The sequence below is a fragment of the Gigantopelta aegis genome, chromosome 11, assembly GCF_016097555.1.
Source record: "Gigantopelta aegis isolate Gae_Host chromosome 11, Gae_host_genome, whole genome shotgun sequence".
Taxonomy (NCBI): domain Eukaryota; kingdom Metazoa; phylum Mollusca; class Gastropoda; order Neomphalida; family Peltospiridae; genus Gigantopelta; species Gigantopelta aegis.
Genome location: NC_054709.1, coordinates 7,734,929 through 7,754,039, shown reverse-complemented (window position 1 = coordinate 7,754,039; position 19,111 = coordinate 7,734,929). Strand labels below are relative to the sequence as shown.

Here is a 19,111-nt window from a genome sequence, read left to right as displayed (position 1 = left end):
CACCATACCCAAAAATTTCTTTCTGCCAGAAACACTGGCAAGGGATCTTTTATATGCACCATCCCACAGACAGGATAGTACATACCACGGCCTTTGTTACACCAGTTATGGAGCACTGGCTGGAACGAGAAATAGCCCAATGGGCCCACCAACGGGGATCGATCCTAGACCGACCGCGCATCAAGCGAATGCTTTACCACTGGGCTACGTCGACAAACATAAGAGACATCTCCGTTATACCAAAGGCAGAACAATACCGGACATCTCCACTGTACCGGAGGTGCATATCCAATGTATTGGAGGCGTCGCATTGTTATTTCCACTGTTGTCCCCGTTACGTACAAGTAATACTACTGATAATGATGATGATGATGGTGGTGGTGTGATGATGATGATGATGATGGTGGTGATGATGATGATGACGACGACGATGATGATACAGACACAGCTTAGCGGGGGGGGGGGGGTGCAATAGCCCCACCAATAATTCTGAATCAAAAATATTATTGGTAGTACCCCCCCCACCCCCCCCCCCCCCCAATGTCTACTTGCTTCCGCCGTGCCTGTGATGATGATGATGATAATAATAAACAAATTCCGTAACTACAGCTTTAATACCACATAGACTGCATGGTTTACTCATAGAACTTAACAATCTTGTCGTTGATAGTTACGATCTTGAAAGTACGTCACTGACAGTTCATATTTCCCGCGCTTATCCAATACTGGCATCATAATGGCAGGAACAATAACCCGTCCTGCGGTGAGCGGTGTAGACGCAGTGAGGCGGAGGTCTCGGGCTGAAGTCTAACGGACATATGAATGACGTACAATCGGCGTCAGTGAGGCAGGCGGTCACACCGCTGACATCTTGCACAGCTGAAATTATATTTTAAAAATAAAATAGCCAGACGCGAATCTAGGGGTATGTGATGGTGGGGTGGGGGTGGGGGTGGGAGACATGGTAACAGATTGTTATTGTTAGTTTTTGATGTCGGCGAAAAAACAGGTTGAGGTATTTCAAATCTCCAACTTTTACAAAAAAGAAAAAAAGAAGAAGAGCAGCAAAGGATCAGACAGACGTATATATATAAATAAATAAATAAATAAAATTAAAATAAAATAAAATAAATAAATAAATAAATAAATAAATAAATAAATAAAATAAATAAATAAATAAAATAAAATAAATAATATTAATAATAATAATAATAAATTTAATAATAAAAGGTTTAAGCTTGTTCAAACACCATAATATGTCCGGCGTCCTCCCCTCTCCCCAAACTGCACCTTTCGTAAATCCCTCTATCCGTTTCTGAGGATGGGCAGTTTTGTTATAGAGGTGGAAAACAGGATTTAAAGCACCAATACATTAAAAAGACAGGAATGCAAAGAATAATTCTTATTATTACTATTATTGTTAGCTTCAATTCAATGGCTCTAAAACTGACCTCACGTTTTTCAACGGACCAATTTAATCGAATACAAAAGCAGTACAAGAAAAATCTATTTTGGTCTCGTTTTGTGCCGTCCGGTACAGTCTATAGTATTTATACCACCAAATCAAATGCCATAGACAATAGTAACATAATTATGTGGCTAAATCTCCTACATGTAGCATATCAATCGACATGAACACCACGGATATAAATATTACCACCCCTCACCACAGCTGGTCAAATGCCGCGGTATGTGTTTTCCTGTCTGTGGGACGGGACCCCTTGCTGCATTAGGAAAAGTGAAGTGGATTTCCTCTGATGACTACGAGTCAGAATGACCAAATGTTTGACATCCAATAGCTGATGATTAATTAATTAATGTGCTCCAGTGATGTCGTTAAAAAACCCAAACCCTACCACTCCTCACCCTTAAATTGAAGCAGAAAAAATTGGGGGTCAAGCTGCTTATTTCAGAGATAACGGGTAATGTGTATGGCTACTTTAGTTCCGCACCAAATTGAAGTACCTTTTTTTTAACAGATATCCCATACCTGTTTCAAGAGCAAGGCTACTTGACAAATTGATACTAGATGAAATAAAATTGCATAAATTTTTTTGTCCGGAAGTTTTATAACAAACACACTTTGACCCAGCCGGAAGTTATTTGGTTTAATACTACCTTTAAGAGTAAATATCCGAAGAACGAACTATAGTTAAAGTTTGCTTTGTTTAACGACACCACTAAAGCTAACTGATTTATTAATCATTGGCTAGAGGAAACCAGCTACATTTTTGTATCAGTAGCAAGGGATCTTTTATATGCACCGTGCCACAGACAGGATAGCTCGTATCACGGCCTTTGATACACCAGTCGTGGTGCACTTGTTGTACCGAGAAATAGCCCAATGGGCCCACCAAGGGCGATCGATCCTAGACCGACCGCGCATCAAGGGAGCGCTTTACCACTGGGCTACGTCCCACCCTTCAATAACGAAGAAGAGATTAAAACTATCTATTTTAAAGTAGAGGCTTCAAAACCAGGTAGTTCCTCACTTACCGAAGAGAACGCAGATTGCAATACAAACAACTGTCTTCATATGCATTTTGCTTCGGTTTACTCTGTCCGATCCACCAGGTGTACTTTATATCTAAAGAGTTTGACCCTATCTGATTTTCTTCTGAGAAAAACAACATGTGTTGGTGGTGTTGTTTTCGTGTATAATTTTTGTCAAATCATCTAGAAAGAAAATTATTGTTTGTTTAACGGTACGACTGTAGGCAGTGGCGTACATACATACATACATACATACATACATACATATTATACACATACACAGTGTGGGTTGCCCCCTCCCTCCCAAATATGGATTGCCCCCCCCCCCCCCAAATAAAAGCCTGGGTACCCGGGTACGCCTGACGGAAGTTAATTTATGCTACCGCAAAATATGAATTGTCTACCAAGATCAAAAGCGTACGGGGGGAGGGGGGGGGGGGGGGGCTTGAGCAAATCCCTTAATACAAAGACGACTCATGCCAAAGATAAGCATGAGCTGTATGCATGAGTATTATGAATATAACACAATATAATACAATATTTTCAGGCACGGCGGAAACAAGTAGACATTGGGGGGGAGGGGAGGGGATTGATTGAGATCGAGGGCGCAAAGCATAAATTTTCCCACAATTTCAAGCACTACTAGGGAGTTTGGGGGGGATTTACTACCAATAATATTTTTTATTCAGGATCATTGGGGAGTTATCTCCCCCCCCCCCCTCCCCGCTCCGCCGTGCCTGATATTTTATGTCGATCAAAAACCGACCGCGCATCAAGCGAGCGCTTTACCACTGGGCTACGTCTCGCCCTCTAATTTATTATGACTTAATTTGACTGAAAATGTTCTGTAACAGATAAATACTCCCTATAGGTACTCCCTATACTAGTGAGTGGATTTTGTGAAAGTTGAATAGTAATAAACTACATTTAACGTAATGTCAATATTCAGTTTTGCGCATTTTTATTATTTCAGCACAGTTTCTTTAAATCATTAAAAATAGACCAATATACAAAAATCAAAAAACCATTTAGCAATAGGTAGCTAGTTGTAAAATGTTTTATTTTATTTTATTTTTACACGTCTTTCTGTCACTCCAGCCAGTGGATCACGACTGGTACATCAAAGGCCGTGGTACAACATATCAATGTGCTCTAGTGGTGTCGTTAAACAAAAAACAAATTTTTTTAAACTTTCTGTTTATTTGATTCTATTATTATAAACTATGACATTCATAAAAATTCTCTATACTACAAATACGAAATATAAAACTACTATATAGGGACTTGTATTTTGTAAGTTTATTAAGTCTCCCGTTTTCTCTCTCTCTCTCTCTCTCTCTCTCTCTCTCTCTCTCTCTCTCTCTCTCTCTCTCTCTCTCTCTCTCTCTCTCTCTCTCTCTGTGTGTGTGTGTGTGTGTGTGTGTGTGTGTGTGTGTGTGTTTCTTTCATTTTCTGTCTCCCCTTCTATGTTGCAAGTATAATGTTAGGAACACCATAGCTTCTCACTCTGTTGTTATATCGTCAAACAAATATTTCTTCGTTTTTTTTTCTCATGACCTAGCGAAAAATTTAAGAAAAAACCCATATGTTCTTTCTCAGTGTATGCTTATATCACAATTTATTTTTTCACTGGTTATAGGGCATGGTTGTAACCCGCAGCGAGACGAAGCCCAGTGGTAAAGCGCTCGCTTGATGCGCGGTAGGTCTAGGATCGAGCCCCGTCGGTGGTCCTATTGGGCTATTTCTCGTTCCAGCCAGTGCACCACGACTAGTATATCAAAAGCCGTGGTATGTGCTGTCCTGTCTGTTGGATGGCACATACAAAAGATCCCTTGCTACTAACAGAAAAATGTAGCGGGTTTCCTCTCTAAGTCTATAATATGTAAACATTACCAAATGTTTGACATCCAATAGCCGATAGTAATAAATCTCTAGTGGTGTCGTTAAACAAAACAAACTTCTTTATTTTTGGTTGTGGCCCATCACACCTCAAGCGAGCGCTCTACTACTGAGTTACATTACGCATCTTTGTGGTAAAGGGCCTCGGTGGCGTCGTGGATAGGCCATCAGTCTACAGGCTGGTAGGTACTGGGTTCGGATCCCAGTCGAGGCATGGGATTTTTAATCCAGATACAGACTCCAAACCCTGAGTGAGTGCTCATTGGGTAGGTGTAAACCACTTGCACCGACCAGTGATCCATAACTGGTTCAACAAAGGCCATCCTGCCTGTGGGAAGCGCAAATAAAAGATCCCTTGCTGCCTGTTGTAAAAGAGTAGCCTATGTGGCGACAGCGGGTTTCCTCTAAACAACAGTGTCAGAATGACCGTATGTTTGACGTCCAATGGCCGATGATAAGATAAAAAATCAATGTGCTCTAGTGGCATCGTTAAATAAAACAAACTTTACTTTGTGGTGAAGAGGCTGATATAATAAATTTATAACTAAAATTTAAATGTCTTACATAATATTATTATATGTACATACATTATCGAGTGGGATTTAGCTCAGTCAGTTAAATGCTCGCTTGAGTTGCTTGCGTCGCAGGATCGAACGACATCGGTGGATCCATTCAGCTCATTGGTTTTTTTTCTCTCGTTTCAACCAGTGCACCACAACTCGACAAAGGCAGTGGTATGTGCTTTCCTGTCTGTGGCAAACTGCATATAAAAGATTTCTTTCTGCATTAGTAAAAATGTAGCGGGTTTCCTCTGATGACCAAATTACCAAATGTTTGACATCCAATAGCCGATGATTAATTAATTAATTAATGTGCTCCAGTGGTTTCGTTGAACAAAACAAACTTTTTAACATGTACGTTATCATTCACTTTAACACTGTGAAGGTCGTTATCTTACTGTGAAATGTTCTCGTTCCAGCCAGTGCACCACTACTGGTATATCAAAGGCAGTTGTATGTGCTATCCTGTCTGTGGGATGGTGCATATAAAAGATCCCTTGCTACTACAAAAAATTTAAATATCGGCTTTCCTATCTACGAGTCGACTATACGTAAAAATTACTTAATGTTTGACATCCAATGGGCGATGGTTAATAAATCAATGTGCACTAGAGGTGTCGTTAAAAAACCAAACTTTACTCGATATCGTATGCATTACAATCTATTTATATCTGTACCGATTGATTTTTAAATTGAATACAAATAGTGTTTATATTATCATTATTATTATTGCCAAAACACTTGCACGTTTAATTTTTCCGTAAAATGAAACTGAAATTATTAAAAAAATATATATATATAAATAATAATGTTCACGGAGGCTGGGAAGGACTATAATTCTTTCCACTGCTCGGTTTTTCTATCTTGATTATATCGATCTTCAGGTAACACTTAAAGCGAATCAAAGTATGTAATTTAAAAGAACCGGCGTGAATTGCTGTCAATTGTTTCCCGCGGCTATGCGACCGTGGAATTGGCGGGAAATCGTCAGGTGTTGTACACTTCTTTTGACTGAACGACACTTCAGTTCAATTAAATTCTTTTGAGACTCCGTCTTACGTCGTTTTAAATGAAAACACTGCTTTAGTTTATTGTCTCAAACTCCGTTAAACAAATTGAGATGTGTTACATTGATTCGTTCATTAAATCGCGTAATTCCGTAAGTAGGATATCGTCTGCAAACGTTCCCACGTACCACACCCTGGTTAGCCAATCACAGTGATTGTTGTATATCGCCGAAGACAAATGGACCGATAAGTGAAAATTTAAAGTAACGTTGCACTTCAGCGCTAAACCCAAAAGAGTTTAATTTAATGGACTCATGGTCTCATACACGGTTATTGGTTGTTTGATTTCTTCTTTAAAGTGGCGTTATCTATCAAATTATCTTTACTGGAACCAGCCGAGTATAACTACCAGAGTACCATTGGACTATTTCTCGTTCCAGCCAGTGTAGCTCGAGTCACCTCCAGCCCTCCCCTTATTGATAATGATACAATATCAATAAGGGGATGGTTAGAGGTGACTCGAACTACAGCCAGTGCACTGTTACTGGTATATCCAAGGCCATGGTATGTACTAGCCTGTCTGTGGGATGATGCATATAGCAGATCCCTTGCTGCTAATGGAAAAATGTAGCGGGCTTTCACTAAAACTACATGTCAGAATTACCAAATGTTTGACATCTAATAGCCGATGACTAATAAATCAATGTACCCAAGTGGTGTCGTTAAACAGTAATGGGGTGATGGGATGACGGAAATGAAGGAGCTATGTTCCCTACTTTTATTTTAAAAAACTGGTTGGGAATGCTTAAAGGGACATTCCTGAGTTTTCTGCAATTTTAAAAATGTTATCGACTAACAGAGACTTTTTAGCGACTGTAATTACATATCAAATATATTTTAATGCATCAAATATTAGTGACTGTGTATTAAACGTGTTTCTGATCATGCTAATATTTGTACTTGGTTAAATGTAATTTTATTTCCTAAAATAATTTTTTTTTCGTACGTACGCAATTATTTGAAGACAAAATCCAGTTTTGGCGTCTTACAAATATTGAGACGACCGGAAACACATTGAATATACAGACACTGATATTCTAAACAAGAAAATATAGTTGATATGTAAGTTTAATCGTAGAAATATTTTATTAGTCGGAAACATCTTACAATGCAGCAAAGTCAGGAATATCCCTTTAACAACTTGAAAACTGTAGTAATTCAAAAAATTCCTCCCACACTGGACAAACATACTAACACTGTATATGTAAAGATGTGTGAATATCAATATATTATATGTATGTCGGGTGTGAATACTATAGTCCGTGGGCTGAAGGGGCCCACCTTGCACCTCCCCCGTCCCCCCCCCCCCCCCCCCCCCCCCCCACACACACGAATTGACTAAACTATTTTTTTTCTAACAGTTTCGGACCTATATTTTAGGAGTATGAATGTTAACATTGGATAAGCTGGGACGCACTATGGCTTTTTGGAGGGGATAAAGTGAATCATGATGGCAGATTTTTGGAATTAGAATTATGGGGTAGTGATAACAAAAATGGACATAACTCAAAAGTATGTCACCAAAGGTCAAACAGTCACAGATTTCAGGCAATGCTTAAAATCTGACATATAAGCATTTATTTGATTAGTACTCTCTTAATATTCAATTATTTTTGTGTTACAGGGACATTCCTGAGTTTGCTGCAATTTTTAAGATGTTATCGACTAACAGAGACTTTTTAACGAATGTAATTACACATCAAATATATTTTTTTGCAGAAAATATTAGTGGCTGTGTATTAAAAGTGTTTCTGATCGTTCTAATATTTGTACTAGGTTAAATTTCATTTTATTTCCTAAAATATGTTTTTTTCGTACGTACGAAATTGAAGACAAATTCTAGTTTGGGTTTCTTACAAATATTAAGACGACCAAAAGCACATTGAATATACAGACACTGATATTCTAAACAAGAAAATATATTTAATATGTAAGTTTAATCGTACAAATATTTTATTAGTCGGAAACATCTTACACTGCAGCAAAGTCAGGAATATTCCTTTAACAACTTGAAAACTGTAGGGAATATATTTTGCAACAAATCTGATGTGTTAGTGTTCATTTATTTTGCAAAGTAGTGTTTGCGAGACAAATGGAAAAAGGTCGTATTTTCAACGTTAACAAAAATGTAGCTATAGCTAAAGGAAAATAAAAATGGTCATATCACTAAACCAGATAAGTGTATACTAGCAAGTTGACAAGCTGACAGATATTCATACATACATACATACATACATACCGGTACACACATACACACATCATACATACATACATACATACATACGTGCATGCATATGTACATACATACATACATACATACATACATACGTACAATATATAGATATTCACACACCGATACATACATACATATATACATAGGCCTACATCAAATATATAGATATTCACACATTTATACATACAATGACTGAATGAATGTTGAATGACACCCCAACACACAAATACGCATCAGCCATTGGGTGTTAGATAAAAACGGTAAGTACATGAATATGATTACTTATATTAAAAACAAAAATTATGTAAAACAACAGTGTAAAAGAGCTGTGGGGAAAAGCTACATTACAATACAAAATTATATTTTAAAACTTTGTGTAGAAATCAAAATGTTTTAAAAACTTTAAAATTAATTCTGGGTGGAATTTAAAAGATTCCAAAAGATTTCTGTTGCCAAACAAGAAAAAGAAGAAGAAATAAAAAGATGAAGAGGAAGAAGAAGAAATAAAAAAGAAGAAGAAGACGAACCTCAGAGTCGTAACAGTTTTAAATGCATCCACAATCGCATTTCATTTCAACTTATTTTCGTGCTTATATCCCATTAAGGTTCAAACACGTTGTCCTGGGCACACACCTCAGCTATTTGGGCTGTCTGTCTGGTTAGTGGTTAGTGAGAGAGAAGAGGGTGTAGTGGCTTTACACCTGCCCATTGAGTCATTGAGAACTCATTCTGGGTGGGCGTCGGTACCGGGCTTCGAACCCTGTACCTACCAGCCTGTAGTCCGATGGCTTAACCACTGCGCCACCGAAGTATTACTACATTTACTATAAACCGTATCGTAAGACGACACCTGAAGTGTTCTAGACAAAAATCTAATCTTTTTTACTCTGTCACAAATTACAAGCGTTACAATTTCATTCAAGTGTTTCAAGCACAGGTAACTGCAATTAGAATTGATTCCTTAAATAATTACTCCCGCCATTACAATGAACCACAATGGTTGCGGCTGCCAGTCCCCAGGACCACTTATTAATATTGATAACTACTATCTACTGAGATTTACTGGCGCAATTGTCGATTAAGAAAACAGTGGTCATAGAAAAAGGGGTCAATATAGCCTCAACCTTTGGGGGAAAAAGTATAAATATGATGGTTGAGGAGTTAGAAATAAACGAGGTATAGTGTCTGACATTTCAGCGCATGTTCTTTTTCGTAATAATTAAGAATCAGTTTTGGAAATATGTGTTAGCATTTTTCTTAAGTTTTAATTCTTGATAGCTGTAATCGCTAATTTCATAATCGCTAACATGGAAACCTGATTTAAAACCAAGTGATCAAGGTACAATCTGTAGTCAGTCATATTGATGTACTTACATTCGTTTGACACCCAATAACCGATGACTATTTTTTTGCTGGGGTGTCGTTAAACATACATTCATTCCTTCATTCTATCAAAATGGAAAACGAAGATCAAGTGGAAAGATCACGTGATCAAAATAATGATGACGTAAAATCAGGACGAGTAGACGAAGAATTTGCCAGGAAAAACCGCGAAAATGCACGTGCACCTTCAGAAAGACATCTAGAGGAGAAACCGCAAATCAAAGGGTCATATTTTTCAATAGACCAAATTTTGAATGGGAATAACAGAAGACTGGGTGAATCGACTGGAGAAGATAGCACACTTCTTCTTGATAAACATCCTGCACGCATACAGTATCACGGAGCAGAAGTTTCACCAGGCTCGCGCCTTCTTTTTGCACGAGACCCACGTCAGACGTACGCCAGTTTCCCGCCGTTTCCTAGCACTCTTGGGTTACGGCCTCTGCTACCAGGAGGCTATCCGGCACCTTCACTGGCGAGTGGAATTCGTCCTGGAGAACTTTCAAACTGGCTGCAGCACACCCTTTATCAAAGACACATGTTTCTGGAAGGTAAGAACTATATTACATAACATCAATCGATTAGTTTATTGAAGTTTTACACGGGTTCTTCGGAGTGTAGGTACAGGGTTCGCAGCCCGGTACCGGCTCCAACCCAGAGCGAGTTCTTAAGGGCTCAATAGGTAGGTGTAATGTCACTACACCTTCTTGTCTCTCACTAACCACTAACCAACTAATAACTAACCCACTGTCCTGGTCAGACAACACAGATAGCTGAGGTGTGTACTCAGGGCAGCGTGCTTGAACTTTAATTGGATATAAGCACGAAAATAAGTTGAAATAAATAATAAATAAAAGTGTTGTGGTGGTGATGGTAGTGCTTGTGTATGTGAGAGTTTAACAACATCCCAGCACGAGAACGGCAGAGATATAGAGATAGAAGATTATGTATTTGAGGTCCATGGTACATTGTATTTACATGTAAACATATATATGACATCATCAATAAACGTAGTGCAGTGTCATGAGTAATTTACATATAATTTGCATCTAATTTACAGTTAACTAATTCTGATTCTTTTTATTACCTTTAAAACATTAGCACCTCTATGTACAATATAAGGAATATAATACAGTCAAATTTTAGTTGAAAGCACCGAGTAGAACAAACAAGTTCGAGCTATTGGTGTTTCGCGATAAATGTGGAAATTATTACGATAGAACGAGTTTTCGACGTCGAGGTATCATGATCTTGCGAGATAACAAAGTTCAAAATAACAACGTTTGATTGTGTTATGTTACTGGATTATATTGCTAATTTAGCTTTTAAAGCTTCAGTATCGCTTTCCTATCTGAAATATTGTGTAGTATAATGGACGAAAACAACCCCCCCACCACCAACAACAACAAACAAACAAACAAATAAACAAACAAACAATTATATTATATTCTGCGTGTCTAGGAGAGAGCCTATAAAAAAAAAAGTAGTGTCGGAAATAGAATAAAAATTATTTTCGTCAATTATTTCTTTCATGTTAAACTGACAAGTAAATATTTTGTAAATACCTATTTAATGATACTCTACCTAATTTAGCATTCACTTGTTTTGGCTCTCATTGATGTACAAGGTGGTGTTTACTCTTGTAATTAAAATAAAGATGTCAGTAAACAGGTAATTTGTGACCTTTATTGGAACAGACTATAACACATTTTGATCATATGTGTCGATTTCATTTACCCTTAAACAAACCTTTAATTTAAAACTGATTATTTCAAATTGTTATAATCTCTTCCAATAAAGTGCACAAATCACCTGTTTACTGACATCTTTCTTTTAATTTCAAGAGTAAACACCACCTTATACACCAATGAGAGCCCAAACAAGTAAGTGCTAAATTAGGTAAGAGTATCATTAAATAGATATTTACAAAATATTTACTTGTCAGTTTATTAAGTAAGAGATAATCGACGAAAATCATTTTTATTCTATTTCCGAAACTACTATAGTAAGTTGACAAATTTGTGTCCAATCCTTTTGTTGTTTATACAATAATTATAGAATATTAAACGAACATTCATTTCGTGTCATGTTTATGTAGCGAGTGAATTCACGAGGGAAATAAGTTTACAGGTTACGAAATGACTGCTAGTTTAATATCCTATTTATTACCCATAATCTATTTTAATCTATATGACTGAACTCGTAAGGTCGTTGTAGCCATATGAGTAATAAAATATGTTTTCAACCAATCGACAAGCAACAATGCACGCACTATCACAGCCGTTGTCACAGGCCTGCTGATTCTCCGTGACGTCATCTTCGTTTACAGCGCAGCGTAGTTCCGCGGCACGACGACAACGTCGCGTGAACATCGACCGGAAACCACGTCAGGCGTATTCGTCTACACAGCTTGAGCGACTGGAACTCGAGTTCAAGGTACTCGTGTACTTATTATACATAATAATTAACACAGGCACACGTACACTCCCCCTCCCCCCCTCTCTCTCTTTCTCATATTCTCTCTCTCTCTCTCTCTCTCTCTCTCTCTCTCTCTCTCTCTCTCTCTCTCTCTCTCTCTCTCTCTCTCTCTCTCTCTGGTGTGTGTGTGTATGTATATACATATATATATATACATATATATATATATATATATATATACTGACAAACAATGAAAACGCAAACAGATATTTTTCAATATTTTGTTGTGATTAATGAAAAATATATTTATTGGACTTAAAATAACAATTTATGAGAGGAAGCCATTGATTGGTACTTTTGTCTGGGTTTTAATCCTGGTTTTGTTCTCGTTACACATACAATAGCAGAAACACACAAAATGGTGTGAAATGCGTTCACTACATGTTCAATCATGTTGCATGCAATGCACGTGAAATGCCAGTATGTGGACACATAAAAGTCACGTAACGGTGTCATATTCCTCGTCACATTAAGAATGCCACGACTCAGAGAAGAACAAAGGGAGCGAGCGTTGGGCATGGTTCAAGGGGGGACTTCGCAAAGCCAAGATGCTAGGACCTTCAGAGTCCATCCATCAACTATTGGACGACTTGTTGAACGTCATCAACAGACCGGGAGTGTCCGTCATCGACCTCGACCTGGTCAACGTCACGTTACGACCCCACGCCAAGATCGGCAGATTCGACGACACCACCTCCGTGACCGGTTCAGAACTGCGACGATGACAGCAAGCAACACGATAGGACGTCATGGAAGGCCCGTACAACGGTAACATCATGACACCGCGACATCGTGTTGCGAGACTAGTTTGCTCTCCAGAATGGTAATCATCCACCAGCCTTTTACCGGAGCATTGTTTTCTCAGATGAGTCCCGTTTCTCTGTCTCCTTTGCCGATGGAAGAGCACGTGTGTACAGGAGACTCCATGAACGGTACGCTGACGGATGTGTGAGGGAACGTGATCGGTTTGGCGGCGGTTGTCTGACGGTATGGGTGGCAATCAACTGTGATTTCAGGAGTGATCTCATCATTGTCCACGATGCCCTTACAGCCCAGCGTTATGTTGACGTTATTCTAAGACCAGTTCTCCAGCCACTTTTGCGCCGTCACCGAAGACCAGGAGGTCCCCTTCTGTTTCAACAAGACAATGCCCGTCCACATACTGCAAGAATTACCCAGGCATTCCTGCAACAAGCCGGTATCACCGTTATGAACTGGCCCGCCGTTTCTCGGATTTGAACCCAATTGAACACATGTCGACGTCGTGTACGTCACCGCCAGCCACCACCACGTAACGTCGCTGAGCTTGCACAGACGATGCAGGAGGAGTGGAGGAACATTCCTGTGGCTTATTTGAGATATTTGTGCCAATCCTTTTCCCCGTCATCTTCACGCATGCTCACGATTACGAATGCAACTCGATTACTGATGATAACTGGCCATGTTTCCATGTTAATGTATCTCATGAATACCAGTCATTAATGTCATATTACATTATCCATCAATTCATTAATAGTTTGTCGTTATTTGCAATAAAACTTTTTTTGCCTTTTCATTATGTTTCAGTGTATATATATATATATATATATATATATATATATATATATATATATATATATATATCGCTCATTCTCTCTCCCCCCCCCCCCCCCCCCCCCCCCGTCTCTTGTAAAAGTTTCTAGGCGTGAGAATCAACCTGAAGATGGCGACTAGGTCGGGTTTTAGGCAAATCTCTGATGGGGTGAGGGGTTACATGGGGTCCCGTTCCCTCTGCTAAAAAAAAATGCCTGTACGAACGTTTGTACGTACACGCAAACACAGCACTCACAACACTATCAACGGTTAATGTCCAATCAGAGAGGACTATATAGTATGTTTCCCAAGGCATTTAAACTTGCAGTTCGGTACTCACAATTGTTCTTTGTCGTTTTTACATCTTTGGAAGGTGCTGATTGATAATTTGATACGGAAATTTGTTTTCCTGACTTCATTTTACGCAATGCCTGGAGATATTCAGGTGAAATTTTGTGAATAACTTTATCATGTACTATTACAGACCAAGTTTGACTTTCATGGCGATTTACTCATTTTTTTCATTGAGTTATGGCCCTTGATAGGAAAATTTTGTTGGTCCCATGTATTGCTTTAGCAATACTCTCAGAATGCTTCTGATCAAATGACCTATAAGATCGAAGGTAAGTCGATTAATATTGGTGATCTATTCTAAATAGTTAAATAATAAAAATAAACCCGAGGCTGTAACGTTAAATTAATATATTTATTTGTGTGACGTTGCAGGCCGATCGTTACCTGAGTGTCAACAAACGAATGGAGCTGTCTAAGGCTCTCAGTCTGACCGAGACTCAGATCAAAACCTGGTTCCAGAACAGAAGGTAAAACGTGCACAACAGACTCAACTTCATACACAGGCACGATGAGCAGGGTGGGGTTGGGGTGGGGAGTGGGCCTGAGGGTTTGGGGCGCTTTGAATTTTACTTGTAGAGTGCAGGAAATTGCATTTTAGGACATCTAGTTTTCAAGATTTTACTGTGGAGAATATCCCCGAATCCCCTATAAACTTTGCTTTGCGTCCTCACTCTCAGTCAGCCCCCCTCCCCCCCCCCCCCAATGTCTACTTGCTTCCGCCGTGCCTGTTACGGGGAATGGAATATTCATACATACAGGCATCAGTACATACATACAATATTATAGATACATATTCATACATCAATACATACATATATACATACATACATATACATACATACATACATACATACATACATACATACATACATACATACATACATACATACATATATATGCATACATACCGTAACATCATGTACCTTTAACATTTCTAAGGGACGGGACGCTTGATGCGCGGTCGATCTAGGTTCGATCCCCGTAGGTGGGACCATTGGGCATTTTCTTGTTCCAGTCAGTGCACTCCAACTATTAAGTCTTGTCTGTGGGATGATGCATATAAACGATCCCTTTTATTACCAAATGTTTGACATCCAATAGCCAACATTATTTTGGGGCGAGACGTAGCCCAGTGGTAAAGCGCTCGCTTGATGCGCGAGCGGTTTGGGATCGATCCCCGTCAGTGGGCCCATTGGGCTATTTCTCGCTCCAGCCAGTGAACCACGACTGGTACATCAAAGGCCGTGGTATGTGCTATCCTGTCTATGGGGTGGTGCATATAAAAGATCCCTTGCTGCCAATCGAAAAAAGAGTAGCCCATGAAGTGGCGACAGCGGGTTTCCTCCATCAGTATCTGTGTGGTACTTAACCATATGTCTGACGCCATATAACCGTAAATAAAATGTGTTGAGTGCGTCGTTAAATAAAACATTTCCTTCCATCCTTCATTTCCAATAGCCGTTTATGATAAATAAATCAATATGCTATAGTGGTATCATTCAACCAAACAAACTGTTAAAACTTTTAACTTTAACATTTTTAAGTTTACGTAGTTTGACTGGTACAATCGTCTACTGTCATATTACATTAATTTAAGCGCAAAAACAACTTCTGGCTGGGTCAAAATTGGAGGTGCACCCAACTTTTGATAGAGCAGCAAATACTGCAAGTCCTGCCATTGGTGATAAACGTGAGAGTTTCATCTAGGCAAAAAATGTATGTAATTTTATTTTATCTGGTACCATTGTGTAAAGTAGCCTTGTGCTTGAAACATGTTTAGGGTATCTGTAAAATAAAACTAGGGGTTACATCTGGTTATACCGAAAATGAGCCACGAAAAGTGCCATTTTGTTCAGTTACTACTTTGAGGTAGGGGTTGTAGTATTAATATTTATTATACCGGCCTCGGTGGCGTCGTGGCAGGCCATCGGTCTACAAGCTGGTAGGTACTGGGTTCGGATCCCAGTCGAGGCATGGGATTTTTAATCCAGATACCGACTCCAAACCCTGAGTGAGTGCTCCGCAAGGCTCAATGGGTAGGTGTAAACCACTTGCACCGACCAGTGATCCATAACTGGTTCAACAAAGGCCATGGTTTGTGCTATCCTGCCTGTGGGAAGCGCAAATAAAAGATCCCTTGCTGCCTGTCGTAAAGAAGAGTAGCCTATGTGGCGACAGCGGGTTTCCTCTAAAAACAGTGTCAGAATGACCATATGTTTGACGTCCAATAGCCGATGATAAGATTAAAAATCAATGTGTTCTAGTGGCGTCGTTAAATAAAACAAACTTCTTTTTTTTTATTAATATTTATGGGTCATAGTTTGGTTGATATATTGCATATAGTGTTTTTAAACACAAACGTTAACTTGGTTGCCTTTGGGATTTTATTTGGTATAGTACACCCTATAATCGCTCGCCCCTATCTCTGGTCAAGTCGGGTATGCTCCAATTAGCAAGTTAAATGTTCCATCTTGTTCCTCGTTACATTTCTAATAGGATGACATATAAACTAAACTAAATTTTACTTTTATTTTATACTTAACATATTTTTAAATTAATGTATAGCGAGTACAAGCGAATTCTTTATGGTCAGGGTAAATGAACTATACAGAGTCCGTATGATGAGTCTAAATACATTCATTCAACTAATTTTCGTGCATATATACAATTAAGGTTAAAACACGCTGTCCTGGGCATACACCTCAGCTATCTAGTCTATCTAGGACAGTGGGTTAGTTGTTAGTGAGAGAGAGAGAGAGAGAGAGAGAGAGAGAGAGAGAGAGAGAGAGAGAGAGAGAGAGAGAGAGAGAGAGAGAGAGAGAGAGAAGAGGATTAAATGGTCTTGTAAGTATGTATGTATGTATATATGTATGTGTATGTAAGTGAACTATGTAAATGGTCTTAACCCACTGAGGCGTTACAATTATATGGGAGCCTGTACCGGGCTGCGAACCTAGTACCTACCAACCTTATGTCCGATGGCTTAACCACGACACCACTGAGGCCGGTGATGATACTAAAATATAGTGTGTGAATTTAACGGAATTTAACGGAAGTTAATTGCGTAAGTATGACGGAAATGATAATTCAAAAGATCTGCGATAAATATAGCCTATTGTTGTGACAGCAAGCTAATAGATAATCACTTCCGTAAATAACGGATGGTCGAATACATGTTGTAAAAATACAGAACATTACCATGCGAAACTAAGAATGAAGTAAAAATAGTTACAGGATTTTGGCAAGGAAATAAGAACGGATGCATTGAGTGTGACAAACATAAACGAAAGTCATGAAATATTTCGGCATGTTTCGTAAAACACATTTTAGTAACAAACATTTGAAAAACAAACACGGGGATGGGATGTGGGGGTGTGTGTGTGTGTGATACAATTGTTAGATCATGTCAATAAAGTTGTATTAAAATATCTAACACATGTACGTTAAAGGCATATTGTCACAGACCACTGACCTATTTAATGGTCTAACAAAGTATTACCAGAACAAAAATAATTTGATTTGTCCCTAAATGTACTTTATTCAACCATCTTCATAACCACCATACTCCATTTATTAATGACATTTTGTAAAAATAATTGAATTATGGCAATGGTCCATAATTCAAAAACTAAAATTGCCGAGAGGGATGACATGGATTTCACTCCTTCATGGTTCAGTTAAGGTGATACGATAGCTAGATTTGGTATCCAACAATTAATGTAATTTTTATTTATTATCCATTTTTAGAGAAATGAGGTCCTTAGATCCGTGACAGTATGCCTTTAATGTCAGTTTCTTACAAACAAGCATATTTTTAAAGGTGCAGACTCTAGTTTTAACACGTGAAAATGGACACTAAGTTTAGTTAATCTACAAACCTACATTTGGATACGGTTATAACAAAGTAAAACTATTAAGTCCTTGATGTTTAAACAAAGAAATACCGTTCAGTAATAACTAGAGCTATCTCGATAACCATTACTACGAACGTACGTTTTTAGAATTATGACAAATGCAAACACGTGGAAGGAAGGAAATGGTTTATTTAACGACGCACTCAACACCTTTTATTTACGGTTATATGGCGTCGGACATATGGTTAAGGACCACACAGATATTGAGGGAGGAAAGCCGCTGTCACCACTTCATGGGCTACACGTTTCGCTTAGTAGCAAAGGATCTTTTATATGTACCATCCCATAGGCAGGATAGCACATACCACGGCCTTTGGTGTACCAGTCGTGGTGCACTGGCTGGAGCGAGAATGCAAAAAAATGTGGATGACCAGAACCACTTCAGGTGTACGAAAATTAATATTCTAAACAAATAAAATGTACGTACTTCTAATTTGAATGATCAAAAACGGCTTTAATAGTAGAAAAACAAACAAATGTCTTAGTGTTTAAAAACTAGGTTCGACCACTTTAACGTGCAAGCCTGAGGTGTACCGAAATAACCAAATCGACTCTATATTCGTTTAATATATACTTTATTTTGAAAGTTTTCTCTCTTTTAAGTTTTACATAATTAATATTACTTTAGATCAGTTAAGCGTTTTAATTATGTTTTAATTATGTTTGTTTGATTTCAGAACTAAGTGGAAGAAACAGGTGACGGCTCAAATGAAGAGGGACGGTTTCTTCTCGGCCTCGGTTTGGAATTCTCTGACGTCACTTCCGAGCAGCTGCCAGCATTTAGCACCACATCCGTTTATTTATCCATTTGAATAAGACACGCCATTGTTTGTTTATCTTTCACTTAGGAAAGGGGAGGGGTATCTATAGTGAGGGATTCGTTGACATGACGAGGATTTTATTCAAAAGGGCACACACATTGGGTTGAATGGGTGGCACCCATACTCTAAACAAGTCGTGTTAATCAGTGACAAGCAAAATTAATATAAAAGTTGGTAAAGATAAGAGGTGCCCCCCCCCCCCCCTCGCCTGTTACCGACCACGGTCGGGCTGCTGGTGCTCCCTTGCACCTGCCAGTGTAGGCGGTCCCTCCTCCTTCCCACCCCCACCTTTCCTGTCCTGGACAGAGAAGCCAGCCGAGGTCGGCTCTTGTGCCCA

General features: G+C 38.8%; 1 protein-coding gene and 1 long non-coding RNA gene across 2 annotated transcripts; one reads left to right on the top strand and one right to left on the bottom strand.

Annotated features, from left to right (window-relative positions):
* Positions 1 to 595: 595 nt before the first annotated feature.
* On the bottom strand, positions 596 to 2,599 carry LOC121384972. Its single transcript, XR_005959486.1, has 2 exons — positions 2,497 to 2,599; positions 596 to 879 (listed from the first exon to the last, which is right to left on the bottom strand). It is a non-coding gene; the product is annotated as an uncharacterized LOC121384972 (long non-coding RNA).
* Positions 2,600 to 9,708: 7,109 nt separating this feature from the next.
* LOC121385523 (homeobox protein vab-15-like) lies at positions 9,709 to 19,050 on the top strand. Its single transcript, XM_041516230.1, has 4 exons — positions 9,709 to 10,186; positions 11,935 to 12,071; positions 14,412 to 14,506; positions 18,631 to 19,050. The coding sequence occupies exons 1-4, from the start codon at positions 9,709 to 9,711 to the stop codon at positions 18,767 to 18,769; spliced, it is 849 nt and encodes a 282-aa protein (XP_041372164.1). The 3' UTR covers positions 18,770 to 19,050.
* The last annotated feature ends 61 nt before the right edge of the window (positions 19,051 to 19,111 follow it).